Genomic DNA, 27653 nt, shown 5'->3' with positions numbered 1-27653 from the left:
CTGGTTTAAAATGTCTCCTCCTGGGCTTCCCTGGTGGTGCGGTGGTTAAGAGTCTGCCTGCCAGTGCTGGGGACACGGGTTCAAACCCTGGTCCGGGAAGATCCCACATGCCACGGAGCAACTAAGCCCGTGAGCCACAACTACTGAGCCTGTGCTCTAGAGCCCGTGAGCCACAACTACTGAGCCCGAGAGCCACAACTACTGAAGCCCACGCACCTAGAGCCCGTGCTCCACAACAAGAGAAGCCACCACGATGAGAAGCCCGCGCACTGCAACAAAGAGTAGCCCCTGCTCGCTGCAACTAGAGAAAGCCCGCGCCCAGCAATGGAGACCCAATGCAGCCAAAATTAAATAAATAAAATTTTTAAAAAATAAAAATAATAAAATAATTAAAAATAATAAATAAATTAATTAAAAATTAAAAAAAAGTCTCCTCTTCCGCCAAAGCCACAACTCGCAGTTCCAATGAGAAAGTAAGGTAATATTGGAATTCATGACCAAATCAAACCCTTATTCACATCACCTATGAGGAGTATATAATGTGTACCCTTCACGTGGAGAGGGAGCTGTGATGGGTAATTTTGGTGCCAGGAGATCCAGCCACTTAATCATGGTCTCTCAGGCTCATGTTTCAAAAACAAAAGTGACGAGCGCAAACCTCTCAAGTAACACTCAGCAGTGTGCTTATTTCCTGAATACAAAGCTCCATGGTTAGTTTTTTTTGCCAATTATGGCAGAGCAGTCAATACATACATGTGGTGAGAATAATGATAAGAGAAACAAAATTAAAATATGTGTATTTAGTAAATTTAGGATGCAAGGTCATTGAAAAGGAAACATCTGGTTAATCTACACTGCCATATTGTATCAGCTGGCAATGTTCCAGGTGGCCTATTCAGAGAGTGACACAGTATAGACTTTTGCCCCATGTTTCAACCACTGTCACATCTATTACATCCATTACAGATTGAGCAATGGAAGTTAAAGAATTAAACACACCAGTTTCTCTCTGTTTTAATTAAGCTACAGATCTAGTGGCAAAGCAGGCAGAAAACAATGGATAGATGTAGGCTTCAGAATTATAATTATATTCTCCATATACTCGGTCGCTTTGACCAAGGTAATTGGAGTTAAGAACCTATTAAGTTTCCTGTATCTTAAAAAACAAAAGTCAAGATATTTTATAAAAAGACCAGCGACTTACTTCTTCTGGGGTTCCAGATTCGTGTGGCTGCCATGTTTCCAGCTGTCTCTCCAGCTCCTGTCTTAGTTCATTGACATCTTTTAAGAAGGGCTAAGAGGGAAAAGCCACGGATAGAGGAGACCCAGGTTGGAATCACCAACTCACTATACCTGGTTGCCTTCTTCCCTGCAGTATGAACTCCCCCTGAGATGCAAAACTTGAGCAAATTTAATGGCACAATTAAGACGCCAGACAACCATTCTTCTCCTTCCCATTATGTAGAGGCAAAATGGATAAAGGAAATTTTAACATTTAATAAATCCATCCCAGTAAAACAAACAAAATACCCAGGAAGATATCAATAATGGAAATATTCTTTAATTAATCTAGACTATCATTAAGTCAAAGAATTAGGGAAAACAACTCAGTTAATTGGCTCTTCCTAAATGCAGGCATTAAGTCAACGATTCTTACTACTTAGCCAACATAAACTTAACTGTCCTGCAGGCTCCTCACACAAGGCTGGTGGATGTGAGAGGAGTAGATGTGAGAGCCAGAGGTCCGAGGACAAGACCCACCATCGTGGCGAGGTCAGGACACAGACCATCCACGGTGACCCTGGGATTAACCGTTAGAAGTGTGTTATCTGCTCAGAGAACACATGTCGTACCAACAGTACTCCTTAAAAGACGGATATGATACCCCAAAACAACCAGATGCTATATAAAGTTCTTAAGACAAACATGTCTTAAGTTGTTTAAAAGCAACTTATAATTATGTTTTGTCAACTTATTGAAGTAGTAATTTGTGAAAGTTTTAGTACCTGGAAAATCGTGTCCACAAGGTACTGATGGGCTGTATGAATGGTCGAATCTCGGCTTCTCTCTGGTTTCTCATTCTCTGTCTCCCTGTGGGATGTGTCTGTCCTGGGGTCTTGGTCTTCCTCTGTGTTAACAGTTTGGGTCTCCATCTCCATCTCTTCAAAGCCTGTTCTCACACCATAATGTCAACATGAAGACTCAGCCTTCACAGTCACGTGTCAATCCTAACAATTACTCAGACTTCACTCATTCACTCCCTGGCACATTAACACCTCGGTTCCACGTGTCCTTTCTCTCTGAGACAGTCTGCCAATTCTCACTCCCTTAACCTCCCCCTCTCCCCACCCTGATATGGAAGGCGGCTGTTCTGGGAGGCGGAAGTGGGGGGAGACTGTTCTACCCTGACAAGCCTCATAGAACCGTGTGATCCATTAGACTGTGTTCATGCAAATAAATAAATAAACTATGTGCATGCAGAACTCTGACAGAACCAAAAACTAAAATAACATCATAGCTCCATTTTATAAATGAGGAAGCTGAGACAAAGAAGACAAATAATTTGCCTCAACCTATAAAGTAAGTAAGTAAGAGAAAGTCTGGATTTGGATCTAGGAAGGTCTAATCACAGAGCTGCGCCGTTCCCACTGTCCTGTAACAGCCGGGCAGTCAGCAGTTCTAACACGCCTGAGAAGACGAACGCAGAAGGAAAAGTTTTTGAATTTAGCAAGTTCTTTTGAATTAGCACTTATACCATTGCTGATAAAGCTATTTTTTCATGTGTTGAATGAATTTAAAAAAAAAAAACAAAACAGCCTTGTAATAGCACTTGGTCAGCTATGAAATGGAACTGTATGTAAGAAGTTTTGTTACCTTCTCACATGCATTTCCCCTATTCTATTTCTTTAAACATTTCTTTAAATAAAATGTTTAAATATAGTATATTTTCATATAATTTAAAATATTGTTTCTCTAATAATCAAGAATATATCTTCTGGGGGACTTCCTTGGTGGCACAGTGGATAATACTCCGCGTTCCCAATGCAGGGGGCCCGGGTTCGATCCCTGGTCAGGGAACTCGATCCCAGATGCGTGCCACAACTAAGGAGGCCACCTGCCACAACTAAGACCCGGTGCAACCAAATAAATAAATAATAAAAAAAGAAAAAAAAAGAATGTATCTTCTGGTCATACTGGAGTATGTGTACTATTCTGTTTTCTTCTACATATTTAAAAAAGACTGCTGGGTTGGGCTTCGCTGGTGGTGCAGTGGTTAAGAATCCGCCTGCCAATGCAGGGGACACGGGTTCGAGCCCTGGTCTGGGAAGACCCCACATGCCACGGAGCAACTAAGCCTGTGTGCCACAACTACTGAGCCGCGCTCTAAAGCCTGTGCTCCGCAACAAGAGAAGCCCATGCACCACAACAAAAGAGTAGCCCCCACTCGCTGCAACTAGAGAAAGCCCACGCACAGCAATGAAGACCCAACGCAGACATAAATACATACATACATACATACATACATACATACATTTTAAAAATAAATAAAATAAAATAAAAAAGACTGCTGGGATTTTGTCTGAAACTCAAGTTTCAAGGGTCTCCGTGAAGGACAGCGTCCTGTAACACCTTCCACCTTCCTACTCCCAAATGAAATATGTATAGGGGAATTATTATGGGCAAATGAATATCTAAGCCATGGGTTAGGATGGGGAAAGAACTGACCAGACGCGACTACAGTACCAGAGAAATGGCTTCTCTGAGTCCGAGAGCTCAGGCAGGAGGGTGTGTTCACTGCAGGACTCACCTGGCCTGGCTGTGCTTCCCGACGTGACCTCCTCTGGCTTCAGCTGCTCTGTGTCTACTGCTCTGAGCTCCTCGGGCTCCTCCGCATCCATGGAGGTATCCTCGATCTCCTCCTCCTCCGGAGCCTTGTTGGAGTCCTTTGCAGATTGCTGCTGCTCCGTGCTAGCGACATCTGCCAACAAAGTGAACACACATGAAAAGGTTAGCTCTTTGCAGAACAAAGTCATCACGAGTGGGTGTGCTTTTGGTCATTCGTAGTTTCCAAGATCCTGCCACTGACTGGTTATGTGGCTTGGACACAGTACTTGGCTTGTCTGTGACCTACTGATGTAAGTACTTAACACTCCCCCCTCCCGCCCCCCGGCCAGAAGCTTCAAGGATATAGTGTAGCTATACATGTGACCATACAGTTGAATGTTTAGCTGGGTTTTTATTGCTATGACCAGAGATTGAACCAGAATAAACATGCCAGGCACATGACTCAGAGCAGCTAATGGAATTATCCTCATTGCCAAGTTACGGGTGGAAAAACTGTAGTGATAAAGTATAACAACACGGGGCACAGAAAGATCAGCATGGGAATCCCAGCATCGTGATCTTGGACAAGTTCTTAAACATCTTCGGCCTCAGTGTGCTGATCTATAAAATGGAGAAATCCTAGCTCGTAAAGACTGTTAGAGGAACTCCATATCATGCCGCAAAGGCTCAGAACGGTGCTGGGCACAAGGTAAAAGCTCCATGCATGGCAGCCATCACTGGTATTGCTTCATTTTTCTTAAAAGTGGGGACAGGGAGAGGAAAGAGTAATCCACAGCAGAGCAGTCTTTTTGTACCATCCTCACAGTACATATTATTTACACCAGCTTACATATTAGGAACGAAACAGTGAAAAGTTACCAAGAGAACTTGAAGCGGAGACTGAGTGACGACTGACTACTCCCTTTCTATGCTGAGATCTTTTTTCTCCTTGTTTGTTTGTTTATTTATTTATGGCTGTGTTGGGTCTTCATTGCTGCATGCGGGCTTTCTCTAGTTGTGGTGAGCGGGGACTACTCTTTGTAACGGTGCATGTGCTTCTCATTGTGGTGGCTTCCCTTATTGTGGAGCACAGGCTCTAGGCGCGCGGGCTTCAGTAGTTGTGGCTCGCGGGCTCTAGAGCACAGGCTCAGTAGCTGTGGCGCACGGGGTTAGTTGCTCCGTGGCATGTGGGATCTTCCCGGACCAGGCCTCGAACCCGTGCCCCTGCGTTGGCAGGCAGATTCTCAACCACTGTGCCAACCAGGGAAGTACTGTGCCAACCAGGGAAGTCCTCTCTCCTTTCTTGAAACACATATTTCAAGTTCACAGCTCCTACCACTGCCTGGTGATTATGAAGAAATGTCCACTACTCAGAATCCCTGAGATCAGTGCTGGGTTTGGATACGGCCAACCATTACCAAAGATATTTAAAAGGCTTACACTAGACCCAGAACCCTGAGCACTGAAACCCTGCACTTGGCTACAGACACCTTTATATCAAAAACAAATTGTATTTCTGCACAGTTCTTATTAGAAGAAAACTAGTTTAAAAAGCCATTTCCCCTCCCTCCTAAGATGACTTTTAAGAACACCTGGCGGGCACACAGCATAAGCGCTCACAGAGCTCAGTGAGCAAAGGGGAAGCCTTCCCTGCGTCGTACCGTAGGTCTGTACATCATAGGGCTCGGTACCCTGTTTAATGTGCTCAAATGCTTCCGCGTCGTCTGCCTGGGCCTGGGCCGGGCCCTGCTCGGTGTGGCTGTCCGTGTCCACAGTCCTCAGCCTCTTGTGCACACGCTCGTTGTGGTCACCCATGGAGCGTTCGTTGTCGGCCTGCCCAGGTTTCCTCTTAAAACTCTGCGGGAAATATGAGGAAATTCATCAGAACCTTGTCTGTAATGGCAAAAAGAGTAAAAATAATCATAATGTTTATCCTCAGGGGGCTGATTAAGTTAATTAGGTGTACCATACACGAGTGGGTTTCAGTGAAGCTGTTAACAGGAAGATCTCTAAATACACATACGGAGCAATCTCTATGATATACTTCTATGCCTGAAATAAAGGCAAAGAGGCCGAGGAACACTCTCACACAGGGAGGTGCACACAAACACCCATACATATGCACCACATATGCAGAAAGTCTCTTAGAAGGAAGACAAGACTGGCAGCACCCATATGCTCTGAGGATAGTCCCCTGGGTGGCTTGAAGACAGGAACAGAATGGAAGCTTTTTAGGGGATTGGTTTCTATCTACTAATTTTGTATCACGTGCATGAATAATACCCCTTTTTAAAAAACCTTATTTTTAAAACACAAAAGAGGGAATTCCTTGCCAGTCCAGTGGTTAGGACTCGTCGCTTTCACTGCTGGGGCCCGGGTTCAGCCCCTGGTTGGGGAAATAAGATCCCGCAAGCCATGCAGTGCAGCCGAAATAAATAAACAAATTAAATTAAATTTTAAAAAATTTAAAAATAAAACACAACACAGAATGGACAGTGAACAGAATGAGACTGGTTAGTCCTCGGCCAACAACACAACAGCTGGTTTTTAGGCTCCATGAGAACTGAACAGGATAAGGGTGCGTGCGTGCGCGCGTGTGTGTGTCTGTCTGTCCCCACACAGGGAACAAGCCCCAGCTGGGAAAGCCCCACAGTCCTGGTCTGCTCGCCAAGGCTGACATCATGGTGAGACAGCAAAGGCTGGGAATTTGGTGTTTTTTTTTTTAAACCATTACATTTAGCACATCATTTTACATGCAGCCTTCACCTAAGTTTAGGTGAAGAGTGATAGAGACCTGTGTGTTTTTCCTGGTGTTTTTCTTAGAGGCCAACCGGGCGATGAAGTTGGATTCATGGCCTTCTGCCTGGTTTGCATCCGCAGCTCCATTGCCGTGTTCCTGTGAAATCCAAGCCACAAAGAATGAGGTGGAGGAAGCTGTGCAAGCATCTGGTTATCGACTGCACTGTGCACAACTCCTCTCACCATTCTCATCTCACAGTCACATGCAGTTGGCACTCCATATCCGGGGACACGGAGGGCCCACTGCACTGCGCCAGTTTACATAAGGGACTTCAGCAGCCTCGGATTTGGGTATCCAGGGGGGTCTTGGAATAAATCCTTCTTGGACCCCAAGGGACAACTGTGACCATACCTGCCTGTCTGCTCTGGAACTCACCCATGACTAAGGCTTGGCCTGTGGGCAGAAACGAGAGCATCTAGACCTGAGTCTGTTACCCTCTTGCAGGACTTCATTAGTTCCTTGTCTACGGGAGGTAATGGCTTACTTTGAAGGCGGGACAGACCTCGATTTGAAACCAGGCTTCATCACCAACCAGCTGGGTACTCTGGAGATTGTCATTTAACTTTACTGGGGCTTATTTAACTCAGATATAAAATGGAGAACATAGGACTTCCCTGGTGGCTCAGTGGTTAAGAACCCACCTGCCAATGCAGGGGACACGGGTTCAAGCCCTGGTCCGGGAAGATCCCACATGCCACAGAGCAACTAAGCCCGCGCGCCACAACTACTGAGCCTGCGCTCTAGAGCCCAACAGCCGCAACTACTGAGGCCTGTGCGCCACAACAAGAGAAGCCACTGCAATGAGAAGCACACACACAGTGAAGAGTAGCCCCTGCTCGCCGCAACTAGAGAAAGCCTGTGCACAGCAACGAAGACCCAACGCAGCCAAAAATAAATAAAAGAAAAATGTTCTTCTTAAAAAATAAACACTAAAATGGAGAACATACAAAGAACAGTAATACCTATCTTATAGGGCCACTATGAAGACCTGCTAAAGTAACGAAATGCTCAGCGCCTAACGGGTGCTCAGTAAATGGCTTGGAAGGGGGATGAGAAATATAAACCGTTGTAATTATTGCTGAGAAAGCAGGGGTGCAGAGAGGCCAAGGGAGTTGCCCAGAGAAACCTCTGAGTAGCAGGCCCTCCAACTTCCAGGGCTCCTTCCAGGCTGCCAGTGCCCCAACTGGGCCACAAAAGACACATCACCCTATGTCAAGGAATGAAGAGGTACTTTCCATCTGAAATTAAAATGTTTAGAAGCCTGGTGAACAGCAAGGAAAAGGGAAGCACTACTAGATACTACTAGAGCCATACCACTGCATGAAGTCTCAATGCAACCCTTCTTTCCTTAGGAGCTTTCTAAAATATAATTTGAACTTGATTCTCCCACAGAAAACTACACTCTAATAACTTTTTCTCATTATGCACATCACTTAACTAAAGTGTGTAAAAGTATTCTGGGATTTGTTCCAGGAGGCATATAAAAATAGGTGTACGACCACTTTCTTAATGAACAGGAGATGATATTTTAGATGTCAACCACAAAAAAACATCACACACGAACCAACTACTGCTCAATAGAACATGGTTTCGGACAGGGAGAAGAGGCCCTCCCAAGGGGCAGCTGGCGAGGCAGAGAGGGCCCGTCACCTCCTTCCCCTGCTCCTTCTCGGGCGCAGCCCCCGCCAGCTCCACGGCCTGCTCGCTCTGCACGCTCTCCGAGCCCGTCTGCCCGCAGGGGTCGTGCTCTTTCCTCTCCGTAGCCTCTGGCACCTGCTGCTCCGTGTCAGAGCTCTCCCCTTCTTCTTCTTTTTCCTGCATCTGCAGGGAAATCAAACACAGCATTAACTGCTCTGGAGGAAGAAGATGAGGTGGGGGGCCCCCCTCACCAAGGGGAGTCTGCAGGGAGGGGATCAGCCAAAGCGGGTCTTAAACAGAAACATAAAGCTGCTTGGCAAAGTAGCCTAAGAGAGAGTCCAGTGGGAAGAAGGTTAATTTTTTCTCATCATCATTATTTTTAATCAAAGACAAGCCAGACCCGCCATGATACCTGAGGCTGGAGACCTTGGTCAACAGGGACGTCCTTCTCTGCACTTTCCTCACTGGTGTCCTCGTCCTCCAAAGACTGCTGCTCCTCCTCTGCGTTCTCTTCAGGATGCTGGGCAACATCCTTGTCTTGGTCGTCAGCTCCTGTGTCCATCTCTTCCTCCCCCTCCTCCTGGTCCTCTTCACTGGAGCCTCCCTCAGGCTCGTGCTGACCCTGACCTTCATTCTGGTCAGCCTCAGTCTCTTCGTTTATGTCTTCGGCTTCATGACCTGCTTCTACAGTATCCATTGGTTTCTCTTTAATTTCCAAAGGATTCTCTTCTGGACAGATGAAACCAAAAGAAGGAACACAGAATTTAAAAACCAAACAATGTGATTTCTTAAGATGGGATGTAGTTACACAAGCGTCTTATTATTATTCTCGAACCAGGAGTTGGCAAACTATGGTCCTTGGGCCAAATCTGGCCATCCATATATTTCTGCAAATTTCTCCAAAAGTTTTATAGGAACACAGCTGCACCAACCGTTTACCTATGTCTTCACCCCATCCATTCTGTATTACCTACGGCTACTTTCACACTATAAGAGCAGAACTGAGTATTTGCGACTCTGTTGCAGCTTATGACCTGCAAAGACTGTGTTTATTATCTGACCAACCCTTCACAGAAAAATTTTGCCTACGTCTGCTCTTAACCGTACTTACATATTGCATACAACTGTTTAGATGGTGCATTTCATTAAAGAATAAGTAATCCACTGAAAAATCCTAAAAGCCACCACAACAATAGGAATATTTTAGAACAGATAGGAAATGCCAGTCTAATTTTCAATTATCACTGGGAATAATTGGTAGACATCATTCTTTACCATATACAGAAAATACAACATATATTCAAACGGGAACAATCTTATTTAAACATTTTGTTTATTTGAAAGAGCTTTTCTATACCTTGGGCACTTCAGAAATCAGTTATTTTGTTAGCAAATAATTCTTTGAAATAATTGCTTCTTCAGACTCACAGAGAGAACTAGTGGTTACCAGTGTGTGTGTGTGTGTGTGTGTGTGTGTGTGTCTGTGTGTGTGTTGGGGGTGGGAGAGTGGGAGGTACAAACTATCAGGTGTAAGACAGGCTCAAGGATGTATTACACAACATGGGGAATAGAGCCAATGTTTTGTAGTAACTGTAAATGGAAAGAACTGTATAAAACTTTAAAAAAAATTTTTTAATAGTAATTGCTTCTTAGTTTATGTACACAGTAGCTTAAAACAAGCCTGGATAGTTTTCTAGGGCAAATGGCTTATTAGATTCTCAGTGGATTTTAATTTTATGCTTGGTTGTTGAATTTAAGGTTGAAGTAAAATTCCAAAATTGTAAGTTAATGTAACTGCCTTAGAAGCAGCAGCTTATACTACATTTAAAAAGTAAACTAGAGGGCTTCCCGGGTGGCGCAGTGGTTAAGAATCCGCCTGCCAATGCAGGGGACACGGGTTCGAGCCCTGGTCCGGGAAGATCCCACATGCCGCAGAGCAACTAAGCCCGTGCACCACAACTACTGAGCCTGCACTCTAGAGCCCGCGAGCCACAACTACTGAGCCCACGTGCCACAACTCCTGAAGTCCACGTGCCTAGAGCCCGTGCTCCGCAACAAGAGAAGCCACCGCAATGAGAAGCCTGTGCAGCGCAACAAAGAGTAGCCCCCGCTCACCGCAACCAGAGAAAGCCCGCGCACAGCAACAAAGGCCCAACACAGCCAAAAAATAAAAATATTTATTAAAAAAAAAGTAAACTAGATATTCACAGAGCGAAGACTGTTCTAAGCACAAATTACCAAATACCTTAAACGTGAGAAATGCATTTAAATTTATGAGCCATATACTCACCTCCTAGATTTAACAGATGTTAACGTGTTGACACAAATGTATCAAACTTGTCACTTGTTTTTAATAAATAAATGGTTCTGGACACAGCTGTCTGGATTCTGGATGCCTTTGCCCTTCCTACTTCCTCAGAGCTCATAACCTGAAGTTATTGTATATTATTCCTTTCTATGTGTTCGTACATTTGATGTATCCATACACAATATATAGTACTGGTTCTTATATTAAATTTTCACCTAAATGGTACCTCTCATTAATTCTTTTGTAACTTGCTCTTTTTTTTCCAATACAGTGTTTTTAATAGCTTTCTACATATATAACTGATTCACTAAGAAGCAGAGCTTGGCTGGCGCCACCTTTCATCTGGTTACCCACCACAATGGGGGCTCTCTATTTCAGGGGCACCGCGTACACAAGCTTCTGATACTAGACAGCACCCCTAAGGAGTCACACTCGGATTGAAGAGTGGGTGACAGAGGCGCTAGAATACTGCCATGCCAAGTGATTTCTTTTGGGATTATTCCATTTCATTCCCCATGATGATTTCATATTTCAGACTAAACACACAACATATGCACAACAATCAACAACTTTCCCAGGAAAGCTGTGACTGGGCTCCATGCGAGGCCTGGCTCTACCCGGACTGCACGGTGTTTACATCAACCCATGAGACGGGGCACATGGTGACACTGTGGGGCGATGGAGCTGTGTGTGACAGCACCACCTGGGACAGCAGCACTGAAACACAGGATAGGAGATGACAGGAGTGACAGAGACCTGCTGGTTTACAAGCTTTAGGTCTACCTAGAGGAGAAACACAACAAAGAAAAAGCGAGGAATTTTATCAAACTGGAATTGTGCTGACCAGACACGATAATGACCTGGCCATGACACTGGCCTGAAGAGAAATCGGTTACTGCTCAGTTTCAATGACTTCCAACGGGCTCTTTAGGTTTCGAAAGACGCACCTTCTCCGTCTTCGTGGTCTGTGTCCCCATCACCATCCTTGTCTTCACTGTCTAGGTTCAAGTCATCTGGAAGGTCCAAGGCCTCAGGTTCGGGCAGCTTTTCCTGATTGCCATGGTAAGGGTCCACCTCGTTCTCATCATATTCCCTCTTTGGACAACGGAGAGAACAGGAAAAAAAAATAAAAATGAACTTTTAAAAAGTGTAGCATTCACATATAATCAGCTCAAAGCACAGTTGACTCTTGAACAACACAGGTCTGAACTGTGTGGGTCCACTTACATGGACCACTTATGCACGTTTTTTTTCAATAAATACGTGCTACAGTGCCACACAGATCCGTGGCTGGTGGGACCCGCGGATGTAGAGGGCCAGCTGTAAAGTTACACACAGATTTCCAACCCTGCAGATGGTCAGTGCCCCCAACGCCTACATTGCTCAAGGGTCAACTGTAGTTATGCTGAGAGAATACAGTGTCTCTTCCCCAAAATTACCAGCACACATTAGAATTTTACCAATATTTTTTGAATTTTCATGTTGGAATTTCAAGTTTCACTTTCAGTGCACATTCTCCACTGATAAGAGGTGCTGCGTTACTTCATCTCAAAGAGGACATGGAAGTTTATGGGAAGAAATATAGAAAAGGACCACAGGTTTTAGTTTCCAAACTACAGCGTGAGTCCAAACAGCATGAAGACCACCTCATCGGTAACCAATAGTTAGATATTTTATGTCCGGGTAAGAGGCTCTGTTACACATTCCCTTATGAGGCAATGTGAAAACAAATGATAAGCAGGAAAAAAATGTCCTGAGACACCCCAGGAGCTGTGCGCTGCAGTGGCCTGGCCTTGAGTCAGGAGAGCAGGTTGGTTTTGAATCCTCATTACCTCGTCTATTTGTTCATTAATTTTATCTTGGCCTTGCCCATCATCAGCTTCTGCTTCTTCCTTTTCTCCCTTCTTATCTTGCTGGGTTTTATCTCTGTTTGACTTCCCAGCATCCAAGTTGTCATCTTTAGCAACAAGTTCAGGATCTTCCTAAATATCAGAGGAAGAAAAAACACAAAAATCCTCGCTCTCAATCTGAAAAACTGCTTTCACATAAGTTGACCCTACCTAACGCAGCTCTTAGACACATATTGGGCCAACCCCACGGAAACATCCAGCCGAGAGGGCATATGTCATCCTGGAGGGAACGTGCAGGTCTGCCCGGATGGCAGCAGTGGGGGCAGGTGTGTGAATAGCGGGGGTGGGGAGTTGTCATGAACGTGCTGGTCAGGCTACTCTTTTAGCCGTGAAGACAATCGATAACCTAGATAGCAGAGGAAAAAGAAGAAACAGAGATGGAAGAAACAGAAGAAGAAAAACCAAGACAGAAAAGGACGAGCAGTGAACAGCAGGGACTGGTATTTGGGAGGAAGACTGCCTCCTCTCAACCTAGGGACTATGTGATGGAGGGAATCTTTTAATTACCTCATCCATTCCTGGTCCTGTTTCTTCAGTCTTACTGTCTTCTTCCTCCTCATCTTCCTCACCGTCGTCATCACCCCAAAGCCTCTCATCTAGTTTGTCAGCTTCCTCACCATTCAGATCGCCCATCTGTTTATCCAGGTCTCCACCCTCACTATCTGATTTCTCATCATCCTCTTCTGAAAGGGAAGAAGGCGCTGAGCTTAGTTCGGCAGATCCCCAAATTGATCTGTTCCTGTGTATGTAGGAGAGGCAAGGGCCGGGCAAGGGTCCTACCTGGGATTTACTGCCTGTTTCTACAGAACACCCTAGAGGAGATGCTTTAGATCTCCTGAAGCAGTCCTACTGTGTTTTGCAGACTGTTTGGAGGAGGAAGGAGGTCTGTGATGTGTTATGTCGACGGACTGTAAGGAGGGTGGTGGAACAGCTGTCAGGATGTCTACTTCTGGTGCTGGGAGAATGTTCATTATGGGACTTCAGCAACCTCACTGGGTTTTGGTTTCTGACCTGGGAAATGATGAGGCTGGACTACGAAATTTCCAAGGTTCCTCCCCATCTCCAACATACTCTATGTCAATGATTTTACCCAACATGTCAAATCATGTGTCTAGCTCAATTAACCAGAATTTTCTTGCCTTTGTCTTCGTTCAAGGTGTACTTTGACAAAGGTTATAGCCTTAAACGCTACTTAGGCATGCATACATTCTTCTACTCTGAGGTCAGGTATCATATCTGCAAGGCATTCACTTAAAGTAAGACACTGTATTTCAAATTAAGCTTTGGACAGAAATTGAGGGCAATAGTTGAATTGTGGTTCAAACACGACAGATGATAATGTGCTGTAAGAAATCTTATTATCAAATTATTTTCAATGACATGTAATGTTCATAAGTTAAATGAAAAAAGCAGACTATGGAACCACTTACGGTCTCTGCGTCTATATATATACATGCAAGAAATGGAAATAACCCAAAATTGCTTAAGTGATTTGGGTGGCAGGCCTAAAGAGTATCGATTTGGTTTCTGCATTTTTGTTCCAAAACATCTACAACAAATGTCTACTAATTTTGTAATTAGAAAAAAATATATATTAAAAAAAAACCTCCCAGAACAATTTAACTTGAGCTGAGAGCCAAGCTCTGCTAGGGATCATCTCCTTGCTCTTCTGGATTTCCCTGAAGGACACTACGCAGTCACTGATCCGGCACACGAGGCAGCCAGAGCACCAGAGTCAGCATCTCCGCTTACTCAGAGCAGAATCTCCAACATGGACTAGAGACTTCTGACTGGAGGCGGGGATGGCACAGGCATATACTGATGTTTCCACCTGCAGTTATGCAGAGTAGCCAACTTGTTCCAAAAGAGTATAATAGGCTCCTTATTGGAAATATGTAATTTCCTGTATAAAATATTTATTTTTCAAGAATAAGAATGAAGTGACAGATCATCTCAAACCTTGTTCTTCAAGCTCCCCGTCATGCATTTTCCCATCAAAGTCTTCTGACATCTCAATGGCATTATCCTCGCCCTTAATGTCTGGTTTTGAGTCGGGATCCTCTTTATCCTTTTCTTGACCCTTCTGAAATGTATCTTCTGCCTATATCAAAAAGCATTATAGAAACATAAATGCACACTAACATTACTAATGTTTATTCAGCTCTAAATAGAATATATAAATGCCAAGATTAATGGTATAAAATTATCTCTGGGGAGAGAAAATACACATAATTTGTGACTTGCTTTAACATTTCTGTAATTAATTTCCAGTTTTATTACATTTTTTGTTAGAGAATATAGAATTTTGTTGAGGTTTTCTCCATGAGAATTGTTTGTTTGTTTTTTTGCCAAGACGTGCAGCTTGTGGGATCTTAGTCTCCTGATCAGGGATTGAACCTGGGCCACCTGCAGTGGCAGCACAGAGTCCTAACCACTGGACTGCCAGGGAATTTCCCTGAATTTTTTTTTTAATCCATATGCATTAAAAAAGACTATGCATTCTCTGTAGGGTAAAAGAAAATTCATCAGTCTTATTATACTGCCCATAAATTTAATATCTGTTTTGTCACTTTGATCTCTCATACCCAACTGTGACTATAATTTTTCCCCCTACTACTTTCCTTTTTATTTTTTTATTGAAGTATAGTTGATTTACAATTTTGTGTTAGTTTCGGGTGTACAGCAAAGTGATTCAGTTATATATAGACATACACACACACTTTTTCAGATTCTTTTCCATTATAGGTTATTACAAGATATTTAATATAGTTCCCTGTGGTATACAGTCGGTCCTTGTTGTTTACCTATTTTATAGGCAGTAGTGTGTCTGTTAATCCCAAACTCCTAATTTATCCCTCGCCAGTGAATGTGATTTTCTTCACTTTTCCTTAAACTGTATATTCCTACATAATCTACACTATATTTGGGGCAAAAGATTCACATTGTTATCTGTTTCATTATAGCTGAATTTTTAAAGTTCTTTTTTTGAGATACAAAAGTAATAAAATCTCTGGGGCTTCCCTGGTGGCGCAGTGGTTGAGAATCTGCCTGCCAATGCAGGGGACACGGGTTCGAGCCCTGGTCTGGGAAGATCCCACATGCCGCGGAGCAACTGGGCCCGTGAGCCACAGCTACTGAGCCTGCGCTTCTGGAGCCTGTGCTCTGCAAAAAGAGAGGCCGCAACAGTGAGAGACCTGCGCATTGCGATGAAGAGTGGCCCCCACTCGCCGCAACTAGAGAAGGCCTTTGCACAGAAATGAAGACCCAACACAGCCAATAAATAAATAAATAAATAAATTAATTAATTAATTAATTTTTTAAAAAGTAAACATTAAAAAAAAAAAGAAAAAAAAAGTAATAAAATCTCATTTTAAAATTTCTAAGCAAAACAGAAAGAGTAAGTTCCTCTGGCACCACCATCCTCCAAAACTCCCAAAGAAATTACCACTGGTGATGTTCTGGCACATACTTTTATCCGTAAGTACACCAACAGATACTCAGAAATATAGATGGGGTATACCAATACCGGCCTCCTGCATCTTTTTCAACAAAAAGGGATTATGCTTGACAAACTGTTTTGCCATCTGCTTTTTTATTTATGTTAAAAAATGTCTCCTAGATATATTTCCATGTTGATACTTATAAACCTATCTCATTGTGTTTAATTATAGTATTGCTCTGCATGAATAGTATCATAATTTAAATAATTCACAATTTTCACCAGTATAAATAATGCTGTAGTGAGCATCCTTGTATAAACACACTCCCTTATACACATATTTATTATCTTGGACCCTTATTAGCATTTGTACAAGAAAACATGGAATTCCTAGGTCAAAGAACACACACAATTTAAAATTTATTAGCTACTGCCAAATTGTTCTGATAGCTTTCTATCCCACTTAATGTTTTTTACATTGGATTTGTACTTTTCTGTTAGGTTTACTTTTTCCTTTATTTTTCCATTAACAAAGTACTGTGTGCTAATTAAGTTAAATTTGAGAAATACGGAAAAAGGCCAAAATAACAATAATGTGTATGTTATCTGTGTATATATATCCACACACATAATGTACATGAGAGCTACGCCACATAAATGCTAGCATTACTCTTTTGTTTTTTTTAATTTCTTTCCAATTTTCCCTTCAAAGGAAGAGAGGAAGCTTGGATTGGTTTGTTCCTTTATTTTTAATAAATATAACCATACCTTAAATGGAAATTTATACAGTGCTCTAAATTTAGAATGTAAGTGATAAAAAGTAATTCCACTACCTCTTCTTTCTTCAAGTCACGGTTGATTAATCCAAATAAAAGTAGTGTGTTTAAAAAAACACTCCCAAATGAGATTGGAATTTAAAAAAGCAACACAACAATCTTAGTCCAAAGCATCTAAATATTTCAAAAGCATTCTTGATTCCAAATAAAAAAGGATATAGATTTTAAAAATTTCACCATGTCTTAAAGACATATAACAATAAAACCTATTAACAGCAAAACACTGGCATTGTTGTTTAATGCAATTATCACTTAAAATAGCCAAGCTTTTTATCCCTAAATGAACCACTACCAAAAATGCTCTCTTAAAAGTCATCAGCAAAAGTTTTCCCATTTAAAATAAAAACTTTTTAAATCATTTCCCTCCCAAATTATAGCTACAACGAATGACTATGCTGCAAAAGTTCCCTTCTGTGGTCTTTAAGCTTTTGACTTACATCCACTCCCTAAGCTCCAGTATTCTTAGATGCCTAGATCACAGTTTGAAAACCATTAACCTAGTAGAAAAACCATTTATATGTGTAATTTAAATAGTGAAAAAGGAGTGAGCTTCTGTAAACTATATACATATTTCATGCCTGTGAAAACGTACCTGTTCTTCATTTTCTATCTGGTCACTCACATCCTTCACGCCCTCGCCTTCTCCAATCCCACCTCCCTCGTAGTCATGGAACTCAGTCGCTCCCTCTCCCGCTGAATCTTCCATAAATTCTTTGGGCAAGCAAAATCCCTCAAAAATAAAAAGAGTGAAAGTTAGGTAAAAAAAGGCAACAAAGAAGGGATTTCCAGTCCTGCTGCAGGAGAAAATACTGTAAATAAATGATTAATTCTTTTCTAGCTCAGTATTTTAAATCTGAAGTACAGTAGACTTTTGTTGGTGACAACAGTTATTATGCAGTTTCAAAGCTTGACATCAGATTTAATATACAAGGTTTTGAGACTTTGTGGAGGCCTCTGGCATGTAGTAACTTGTCATTTGCCAAGACAAAAATTTGAATGAGGTATACATTAGGACGGTATTTAAGGAGCAAGTTATGGGGCAGGGTGCGGCACAGAAACTCTCAGTGTCTAAATCCCAAAGGGGTTTTGTCCTTCTTTACTTCTCAAATTAGTAAGCCTGAAAGGGAAGAGAGAAGACATGTAACCCCGGAGAAACAGCAACTTGAAAGCAGATGCTACAAGTGAGAGATTTCCTTTCATTGAAGAAAATTTTGTGTGATGCTCCTCACATAAAGTTATGTTAACTACAATACAAACAAACATGCCTTCCCCTTCAGCTCTTGAAGTAAATCTGTCACTCTCAGGGAACGTGCTGTATCTGGCCTGGGCTGTTTGCTGCCAAGGCACCTGGCACCCTGGCACCCAGCATGGCATGGGGTCTAGAGTTAAGAACAAGGTCAGACACAGCAAGATTTGTGAAGAGTTAATAAAACTGTATTTCATGTCAGAAAATAGCCCAAAACCAAATATCAACTACTAGTGTGTGGGACAAAAGTGAACAGAAAAAGAAGAAAATCATGGCTCTCAATCAGAAATTTTGTCAGAGAAAGTACAAGCTATCAAGATATTTGCCAATCTAAGGATGAGAATGTACTACAAATAAGCTGTCAACTAACAAGACCAAGTTCCAAGACCAGCAAACACTGATTGTGACTTAGTTACACAGAATTAGCTTCCTATGGATTAAGTGCTTTAATCTTTAATCACAACCAAGATCTATTATCTTTTTTTTTTTTTTTTTTTGGCCTCGCCATGTACCATGTGGGATCTTAGTTCCCCGACCAGGGACTGAACCTGTGTCCCCACTGCAGTGGAAGCTCGGAGTCCTGGACCACCAGGGAATTCCCCTAAATCTATTATCTTAGCACTGTGTCTAACCTACTTTCAAGTTCCCTCAGCACTCCTCAGAGAGGAGAGGAACACAATTCGGACATTTAAATGAATGGAAAGGCAAACTCACCTTCAGGACATGTATTCTTAGAAAGTCGATTGAAGAATACATTTTGGTTAAGACAGTGAGATACACTATTTTAAAGAAATATGTTTAGATGCAGGCAGAATCAACCATAAAGGAAGGAGATTCAGGATGTCCGTATGCAGGTCACGTTACTGCAGTGGCTGCAGCTGGGACAGCCACTGAGCTCCCAACACTTTGCTTTCATCAAAACCACTTCTACCCTACACTGCTACCCCCAAACACACACAGGTCTGACAGCCCACAGTCATTCTAGAACTTGTCAGACAAGAGAAATGGTGCAAGTGGACAAACATAGCTAACCCAAATCTCAGGGCACCCTCAACATACACTGTCCTGCCACTGTCTTCTACAGGCAGTGTTTCCTCCAAGAAGTGATGGGATGTAAGACTGGCTCAGTGCCCATCAGATAGAGGGGGCAAATCTGAGAGGCGTTCATTTATCCATTACTCAACAAATGTACGTATTTATCCTCTAGATACAAGGCACGGGCTTGCTCCCATTTTTTTTTTTAACCATTTCCAGTATTCCAGATACTCAGAACTAAAAACTCTTGACTGTTTACAAGAAGCCTAGACCTCACCTTCAGTTTGTGAGTTCCTATCTTCCTCAAGTGCATCTCACCTATACTATACTTAGATTCAGAAAAGATCTTAAAATACTAGGGACAAAAACAAAAACAAAAAACTATATACTCAGTTAAGGTGATTCTCACAAAAATGCAAATCTCATTTGTAAAATGAGGAAACTGAGGCTAAGTCACTCACTCACTCTGAGTCCCAGAACCGGATACCCTTGTGACTGGACTTACCACGCCAGGCTGGGCCTGTTAGTTCTGACTGCTGCTCCTGAATTCCAAGGGTAGGGTCTACAATCTCTATAACTTCAGTGATTTTCACAGCACTGGGTACAGGGCTGAATGAATGAATGACTTCCCTATTAAAGACGCCCCTCCTAACATTAAGAGCCCCGTTACCATTTCAGCATGCGTCAGTATAAACGACCGAAAATTTAACAGCCTTAAGGATTCACGTCCTACAAGTCTAGCTCAGAGTTATCAGAAGAAGATTTGAAATTGGAGACCAGGAAAGAAGGGAGTGAACAGAAAGCAGCAGCTTTTAGACAGACTCTGGAGTCTAGGGAGCTCCCCAGTGAGGGACCTGCAGGTTCCAAACCTTTAGGGGAAAAAGGCTTAGTAAAAGGAGGCCAGACAACGCGGTAAAAAATCCACAGGGAGAGTGGGAATTCCCTGGTGGTCCAGTGGTTAGGACTCTGCGCTTCACTGCCGAGGGCCTGGGTTCAACCCCTGGTCAGGGAACTAAGATCCCACAAGCTGTGCAGCCAAGGGAAAAAAAATTGTATTTTGTAATTGTCTTAGTACCTTTGAGAGAATGCTTTCCACCTACAAAAACATAAAAAAAAAAAAAAAAATGTATATATATATATATATATATATATATATATATATATATATATATATATATATATATATATATATAAAATCCACAGAGAGAGCAAATCACCTCCTGCTATTTGTGAAGGCCCAAAATAAAATCCCATCAAACCAAACACTAATGGGTATGGAATACATGGGTACCTGCTTCCCCATGGTGCTCCACGTAAACAGTCCTTACCTTCTGGGCAAGCTCCGTAAAGATCTGGGCAAGCACAGAGAGCAGCTTTGCAGTGCTGCGGTGAGTTGCCAAAGACACGGTCAGGAAGAAGAGGACGAGGTCAGAGTACCTGGAGAGCATGGGCACCAGGCGCACCAACAAGCGGCAGGACTGGGCGAAGAACTGGGGGCAAAACAGATCAGAAGGGCTGCTCACACCAGGTCTCCTCTGGGGTGACTAGGCAGTGACGGTGGTTGTACCACCTTGTGAATGTAGTAAAGGTCACTAATGGTACATTTTATTTACACACACGTACATAACACCTGCTCACTGAGATCTCTTCCTTGTTTACACAAACCCTCACAACACTACACTTTAAATTCTTAGTCACTTAAGTCTCAGTTAGTTAACAAGGTTGTCTGGTGTTTAAAAAATATGTTTACATACAAATTCTCTTGGGACTCAAAGTTGGCACTGGAGGCGATACTACAGAATAACACACAAGTCCTCAAAAATAAGTTGCTTCTCTGGACTTAGGGAGATGATAACGTCATCCTCTTCTGGCTTATTGTGAAGGGACAGGTGTTTGCATAGTTCGGCCATTAAGCCTTAGTTATGGCGGTAACGTCCACCATTAACACCAAACACCCAGGAATCTGTGACCAGGATGTGAAAGAACCCCAAGATAATGGATATTCTGGATTGGCAGCATGTTTGCACCTATGCGTCTTACAACTGTAATCCTTAGCCAGCAAGCCCTAAGCTTTGCAAAGTTTGTCAGTGAGGTTTACATGAATAAAGACATCAAGAGATACCTAGTGATTTTGCCGAGGAGGCCTGCTTTGGGACCACCACATGGAGCGAGGTGAAACCCCCTCTGCCTCTGCTCAGCCCACCTGGACAGCAAGAAGCCTGTAAGGAACCACTGGTTACCGTGTGCTTCGCTGCTGTGCCATCCTCGCCAGACGATTTCAGCCTCTCCAAGAGCTCAGAGACAGCGGAAATTATTTTCTGCACATGCAAAGTGCTCACATCGGCCCAGAAGTCATCCTCTAAGAGTTTTGTTAGATGTCCTGACTGCAGTCTCTCAAAGCCTGCTGCCTCTTTCATTAATGGAAAAGAATGACATGGTAAATAACAGAAAACAAACTCTTTTCATCTCCATTCATCCAATAATCATTTCCAACATCTGGCCTTAAATATTGAGCCACAAAAATAGATCATCAAAATAAAAATTAAATCAAATAAGAAACTAATATTTTCCTGATCTCAGACATACCATCTTCTTGTGGTCTTGTTTGGTGAGTGTTCTCCTCTGTTTTTTTACTATTTCTTTCTGCTAAGTTCTGGATGGCACAAAGGATGGCCCGGATGGCAGTTTCCATTTGCTCTGAAAAATCCTCCACAAACCCTTCATCCAGCATTTGGTTTCCTAGTAAAGTAACATGGTGCAGAACAAATTTTTAAAAACTCAGTCATTTGTTTCAGTGCCTCTGGAAATCATTAACAATCCTCATTTGTCATTTTAACAAACAGCCACCTTGTAAACACCTGCTATGGTTGAGCCACTGTCAAGCTGTGCTGGGTACAAAGAAGAAAGAGACACATTCCCGGCCTAGGTAAACCTATAAGGTTATTGTCTTGTATTAAAACAATTTTGCTAAAAGAATGCCAAAAATATGAAAATAGCTAAGACGGAATATATGAACACCAACTTAGTCCGAACATTAGCCAGCAGCTTTCCAGTCTAAGGAAGAACTTTCTGAAACAGCCAGTGAGCCTGTGCTGTCTACTTACTCATGTGCTATAAAGTACACAACATGATGGCAATCCAGAGGCAAGGTTCTCAAACAAAAGAGGCAACAAAAGTTAAGAGCTATGTGTTCCAACCATACCTCCCTGCCTTGGAACCCTGGACAGATACGTCTAGAACAAAACACAATGTGTCTTTAGGACAATCTGGACTTAAATCTATAAGATGTCGTTCCTACACTGGGCTTTTACTCCCTTACTGAACAATAGTCCTCACCTCCTTGGCTGCCTGGGGTAAGCAGATGTGTCTTCCAAGTAGTGAAGTCATCTGTGGCTTTATTGATCTCTCTTCTTACATATTCCAGGCTCTCGACTAATGCCATTTGTGGGTCTATTTGCTCACCCTCTACCCCTGGAAGAATGAACAAGGACTCTAGGCCTTGCAAATGAGCTGACACCTGGGACAGGCAACTCAGCCCAGAAGAGCAAACTTCAAAATCTTTCCTGCAACAACAGAAATGCCATAATGTTGAAAGGAAGGTGCTAACACAACACACACACACACACACACGCACCCTCCCTCCCTCCCTCCCTCCCTCCAACCACTAAAACTCATTGCATCTAAAGATTTACAGCTAGACGTATGCCACAAAGCGCTATGAGGGTCCACTGGAAAACCGAGGACTGAAGCATGACACCCCCTTCCATCATTTCATCCCATTACTAAACCCTGACCAAGCGCCGCACACACAGAGGCAGAGCAAAGACGTAGGCACACTCACCAAGAATGAAAGAGTGTCTCACAAGATTGCTGCCTAATTTTGTCAACATCAGCTTTCACTGTTTTAATGGCTTTCAGCATCTCTGTTAATCTCACAGTTGACTGTTGCCAAAGCTGGTCCTGTTTCCGCATCCGGCAACCAGAGGGCAGCTGCCTTCCAGGAACTGGGGATGGGTAGCTCAGATCTGACGGGGTCAGGTCCAGCACTGCTCCAGAAAGCTGCCCCTTGGTGAGCTCTGGTCCTTCCAGGGAGGGGGCAGAAGGCTGACCCTGTGCCTGGGCATCACCTTGGCCTGCAGCTGGCCCTGCACTGGGGCAGCACTGGAGGAGCCAGGAGAGCTGCTCAAGCAGGATCTGGCTCTGCATGGCCAGGTGCTGCAGCCTCTCTGTCCACTGCTGCACCCCGTCCTGAGGGGGGAAGGCCACGGGGTAGACGGGTGGCCCCCTGAGCCTGCTGTCAATCTCCTGCACACAACTGAGGAGGTTCCTGTGCAGAGAAACAAACCCGTGGGGATGACACACGGCACCTTAAACTGTGTCACCGCACTGTCTGTAACGGTAAATTCACTGATTTCTGAACGAAGCTTGGGCTTTTCCACATAATCAAGAAGAGAGGATTCCCCAGATAAGTAAAAAGTCTGTTCAAACGCCTTCCAAAGTACTTAAACACATCCTTCAGTGTAGCAGAAGCATCGGTGCTCACTGCCTATCGCCTGCCCCTTACAGCCCTCTCACATCCAACAGTCACAGCACCACAGTAATTTCAACCACTATTTTCTAAAAAAAAATCTAGTAAATGCAGTAGACTTTGCTAGATGAAACTCCTATGAGCGGAGAAGAAAAGAGCTGAAGTCATTACAGTCTAGAAATACTACCTGTCAGCCAAGGATCCACTCAGCAGATGATGACAGGCTTCCCGTCCTCATCTGTTAAGTGCCCATTTCCACTGAGGAGCACCAGTGCACGGCTCAGCAGATTGCAACTCTGGGATCCAAAAAGCCGGCTCACACCTGATCTGTGTGCCCAGAGTCTGGGCCACCCGATGCCAGGAGAGCAACCCTGCCCTCGGCCCACACGGACTGCCAACCACGGACGCCCTCATTCCAGACCCAGGTGTGGTTCCGCCGTGAACATTTTTACCGTCTGACTCGGCCTCGAACCATCCCCCCCAGGTGCTGCCAAAACCAGGGGGCAGAGGCATTACCACCCAAAGCGAGGGGCCAAGCCAAGGCAGACCCCACCTGCCCCTTCGGACCTCAGACCTCACTGCATAGTTGGGAGCAGCATGTGCAGCAACTCTGAGCTGCACACAATACTCTCGATTCGCACTGCAAACGCGGCCGGTCAGCGATACCTGAGGAGGACCCACTGCTCGGTCAGCGTGGTCAGGGAGCGCCGCTGTCGGATGAGCACCTTCATCAGATGCGCCGAGAACCCTTTACACCGCTCCATGTGGCCCACGCCCATCTCCTGGCAGGGGGAGGAGAGAGCATGCTGAGGGGCCGCTGGGAAGTGCTGGGTCCCACGCTCCTGGAGGGTAGCCCTGCTGGGCGGGGGCGGTGCGGGGGGTGGGGGGGCCTGGGTGCGCTGCCCTCTAGAGGTGACGTGTCCACCTCTGGGAGCAGTGCATCTCAAATTACGCTTCCACTGAAGTTCCATGAACAGGAACTAGTTTAACATCAAAATTGGGTATCAGTGATCTTTTCTCAGTTCACAGGGGGAAAAGATCTGAGGGTGGCATTCTCCATTTGAAGTTTTTCCTCCGTAATTTTTCTTAAGGATTTGGTCCTGCTAGCAAATGTTGAATAACAGAACTTATTATAAAATGCTCTCTGACTGAGCACAAAATTACGTTGATTTATACTATAAGTTTAATGACTGCAAAAAGTTCAGTCACTTCCAGTAATGGGCTGTGATCACTGGACCAGGTCTGAGGACGCTGCCCTGGATGAACAGAACTGGAGTCCCCGAGCCCCTGCAATCCCAAGGCTCTATCATCCTACCTTGGCGGGAGCTGCCAGGACTGCACTAAGCCTGGCGTGCCGTGCAAGAGAGCGATAAAAATACTTCTGGCACCCCTCCCACGAAGACGAGATTTCTGTAAGCAGCCTGGGAAAGAAATCAACATGATTTTCTTAATGAAAACCACTATCTCCACCCTAGATCCCGAGGAGTCAGAGACTGGTCCATTTAGCTGCAACCAGAAGCCAAGAGTCCGAACAGATTTATTTCTGTGAGGACCCACCCAGTCAGGCACGCATCAGTCCTTTATACAAAGGACGTGTTACATACTTAGCCCCGGAAGTAGAGTGGGAAAATAAACTATGACAGTGTGGCTTCCTTAACAAAAATGTTATGACTATCTTGGCAGTGGAGGCTAGGGATCATAAATTCTGATGCCTACAGGGGCCACGCAGATAACATACATGGTTAAGGACAGCCAAGCACAAAATGATCCCTGGCGATGACAGCTGAGAAGCAACAGGGACCGCTACTGACCACAGTGAACCTGAGAGCATGTGTCCTATCAGGAGGGCACTCTAGTCAACTTTCGACTACACGGGAAGGCAAGCACACTTGGCCAAATTTTCCCGAAAAACTGAAAATCCAGAATGTTTATGTAAAATTTCTACTTTTTACAGTGTTGTGTTGAACTCAAATTTAAAGCACTTGAGAGGGCCACTGAGCAAAGAAAACACACATGTATGCTGTACTCAGCTCATTTCCAACCAGTTACTAACACAGAGGGAGCTCCATCTGCCTCCAAAGTCTATAGGCTCTCAAATTCAAGAACATATGGGAACTTAGGTTTATGTATACGGAATAGCTACAAACATGGCCCTTCTCTCACAGATTTTCACCTGTACATTCAAATCAATTGAGTAGACCTCAGGAAAAATCAAAGGACCAAAAAAAATGATGGGAGACATGAATACAAGGAGGAAAGAGGAATGGAAAGAAGAAAATCAACAATTACTAACTAACCACTGACACTTGCTTTAAACACTCAAAGTGGCCCCTTGTCTTCCTTACCCCACCAGATCCCCAACAGAGCCCAAACCACCCAATATTTCGAATTCATCCCTTACCTTTTTCTAATGAAAGAAAAGAAGGTTAAAAAAAAAGAAAAGAAAATTAACACTGGGTGCTCGCCACCTGCCAGTCCTGAGCCAGGCACTTTGCTAAATGCTAATTTTATGGCAACACTAGGACAGAAGTACTCCTCTCGCCACTTTGGCAAATGAGGCCACGGAGGCTTAGCTGACTTGCTCCATTTATAATTAAAAACACAAACCTAGAATCAGCCTCCTGAGTGCTACTGACTATAGACAATGTGCTCTGGAGATCCAACGGGTGAAGATGAAGCATCTCTTGAGGGTTTTTTGAACGGGCCCAGGAAAGACCTTTGCGATATGACAAACCTAGGAAATAAATAGCAGGTGGTTAAATAAAGAAACTCAGGAGAGAACAGATGTGCCAGGAACCCCTCAATGCCACTGCTACTCAAAGTCAGGTCCTAGGAACAGCATCGCCCAGGAGCTTGCTAGAAAGCTTACTCTCAGGTCCTGCCCCACACCTACTGAAACAGAAACCTTGTGCACTTTAGCAAGATTCCCCAGGTGATTCATACACAAGTTAGTTTGAAAAGTGTTGCTCCCTATGCACGTTGGAAGGGCGGGTGCTGTACAACATATGGTGATGAAAATAAAAAACATGGTTTCTGAGAAACCTCATTACAAAACTGTGAAACTACCTGAGTCACAAATGGTTCATCATAGGATTTTCGTGTGTGTTGACTGGGACTCACACATTTCAAACCTTGCCTTCCACCTTATGTTTCCCACCATCTCAACTGTCTCTACAAACTTCCCCCAAGTCACCCATGTTATCTGTCTTCCTAAAATCAGGTGAGTACACTTCACTGGGTTTCCATCGAGGATCTTACCAGTTTTTGCAAGGTGCTTAAAGAGGTCTGCTAAAGCTCGCTGCTTCTGCATGAGAATGTGCTTGGCTTCTGAGCGCTGCTTCTCCTTCTCTGCGGAGGGCTCCACCTTTAACCTCTGCAGCTCAATCACAGAGGAAATTACTTCACCTGCAGGGAAGACAAGGGGGAAACATGGAAATCCCCAGGAATTCTTAATGTGCTCAAATTACCCAAGACCAAGGACCTGTCAAAAACGAAGACCAGCTGTCATTCATCTTTATAGCTAACATAGTCCCTAGCATTTGGTAAATTCTCAATGATTAAACTGATCAAGATGCATGATAACGGAAAAATCAAAACACATGGTGCTTCTTATCTCTTAACAACAAACAACCCAAATAAAGTAGGTATTCTATTTTTTTTAAAATTCAGGGGTTTCATAACCAATCAAGCAAAAAGCACTTATTGAACATGGATTATGTGCAGTGATTTACACTAAGAATTTTAAAAACTTGAGGTAAATTTCCAATACATACAACATGTATTGAGCTCCTACGCCGTACCTGGTACTTGGAAAACGTTCTTTTAATCTGCAAAGCTCCAGAAGAACTTAATTGTAGCCGCTCAAAGAGGCTCAGAGAAGTCTAGTCATCTTCTAAAGGCCATTCAGGTAAAGAGCAGACTTGAAGCCAGGATTTGAACCCTGGCTGAACCAACTCCGAAGCCCAAATTCGTTCTCCAGCATCGCACTGACTTCCTGAGCACCCACCGGCACCTAGAACACCAGGGTGCTGCCAACCTGCCACAGGCAGTGTTATAATCTGACTGCGTGGCCTCCCAAGCTCACATTG

General features: G+C 43.7%; 1 protein-coding gene across 4 annotated transcripts in view; it reads right to left on the bottom strand.

Annotated features, from left to right (window-relative positions):
- MDN1 (midasin AAA ATPase 1) overlaps positions 1 to 27653 on the bottom strand; it is a 160786-nt gene that overhangs the window by 10501 nt on the left and 122632 nt on the right. For all 4 annotated transcript variants that reach the window (XR_014267738.1, XR_014267739.1, XR_014267740.1 and 1 more), the window contains exons 75-95: positions 26824 to 26970; positions 26173 to 26299; positions 24881 to 24986; positions 24232 to 24347; positions 22879 to 23364; positions 22374 to 22600; positions 21624 to 21776; positions 21278 to 21447; positions 20366 to 20527; positions 17349 to 17486; positions 14441 to 14582; positions 12989 to 13164; positions 12404 to 12553; positions 11519 to 11666; positions 8676 to 8992; positions 8276 to 8446; positions 6620 to 6721; positions 5487 to 5682; positions 3809 to 3979; positions 2007 to 2170; positions 1205 to 1294 (exon numbers count right to left, since the gene is read on the bottom strand). Coding sequence is in view for 1 of the 4 variants with exons in the window: in XM_082475781.1 (XP_082331907.1) it covers positions 1205 to 1294; positions 2007 to 2170; positions 3809 to 3979; positions 5487 to 5682; positions 6620 to 6721; positions 8276 to 8446; positions 8676 to 8992; positions 11519 to 11666; positions 12404 to 12553; positions 12989 to 13164; positions 14441 to 14582; positions 17349 to 17486; positions 20366 to 20527; positions 21278 to 21447; positions 21624 to 21776; positions 22374 to 22600; positions 22879 to 23364; positions 24232 to 24347; positions 24881 to 24986; positions 26173 to 26299; positions 26824 to 26970 (3659 nt within the window). In the remaining 3 variants the exon portion in view is untranslated. The remainder of the gene's footprint in view (positions 1 to 1204; positions 1295 to 2006; positions 2171 to 3808; positions 3980 to 5486; positions 5683 to 6619; positions 6722 to 8275; positions 8447 to 8675; positions 8993 to 11518; positions 11667 to 12403; positions 12554 to 12988; positions 13165 to 14440; positions 14583 to 17348; positions 17487 to 20365; positions 20528 to 21277; positions 21448 to 21623; positions 21777 to 22373; positions 22601 to 22878; positions 23365 to 24231; positions 24348 to 24880; positions 24987 to 26172; positions 26300 to 26823; positions 26971 to 27653) is intronic.

The sequence above is a fragment of the Balaenoptera physalus genome (assembly GCF_965194825.1).
Source record: "Balaenoptera physalus genome assembly, chromosome: 9".
NCBI classification, from domain to species: domain Eukaryota; kingdom Metazoa; phylum Chordata; class Mammalia; order Artiodactyla; family Balaenopteridae; genus Balaenoptera; species Balaenoptera physalus.
This window is presented reverse-complemented; position numbering and strand designations above follow the sequence as displayed.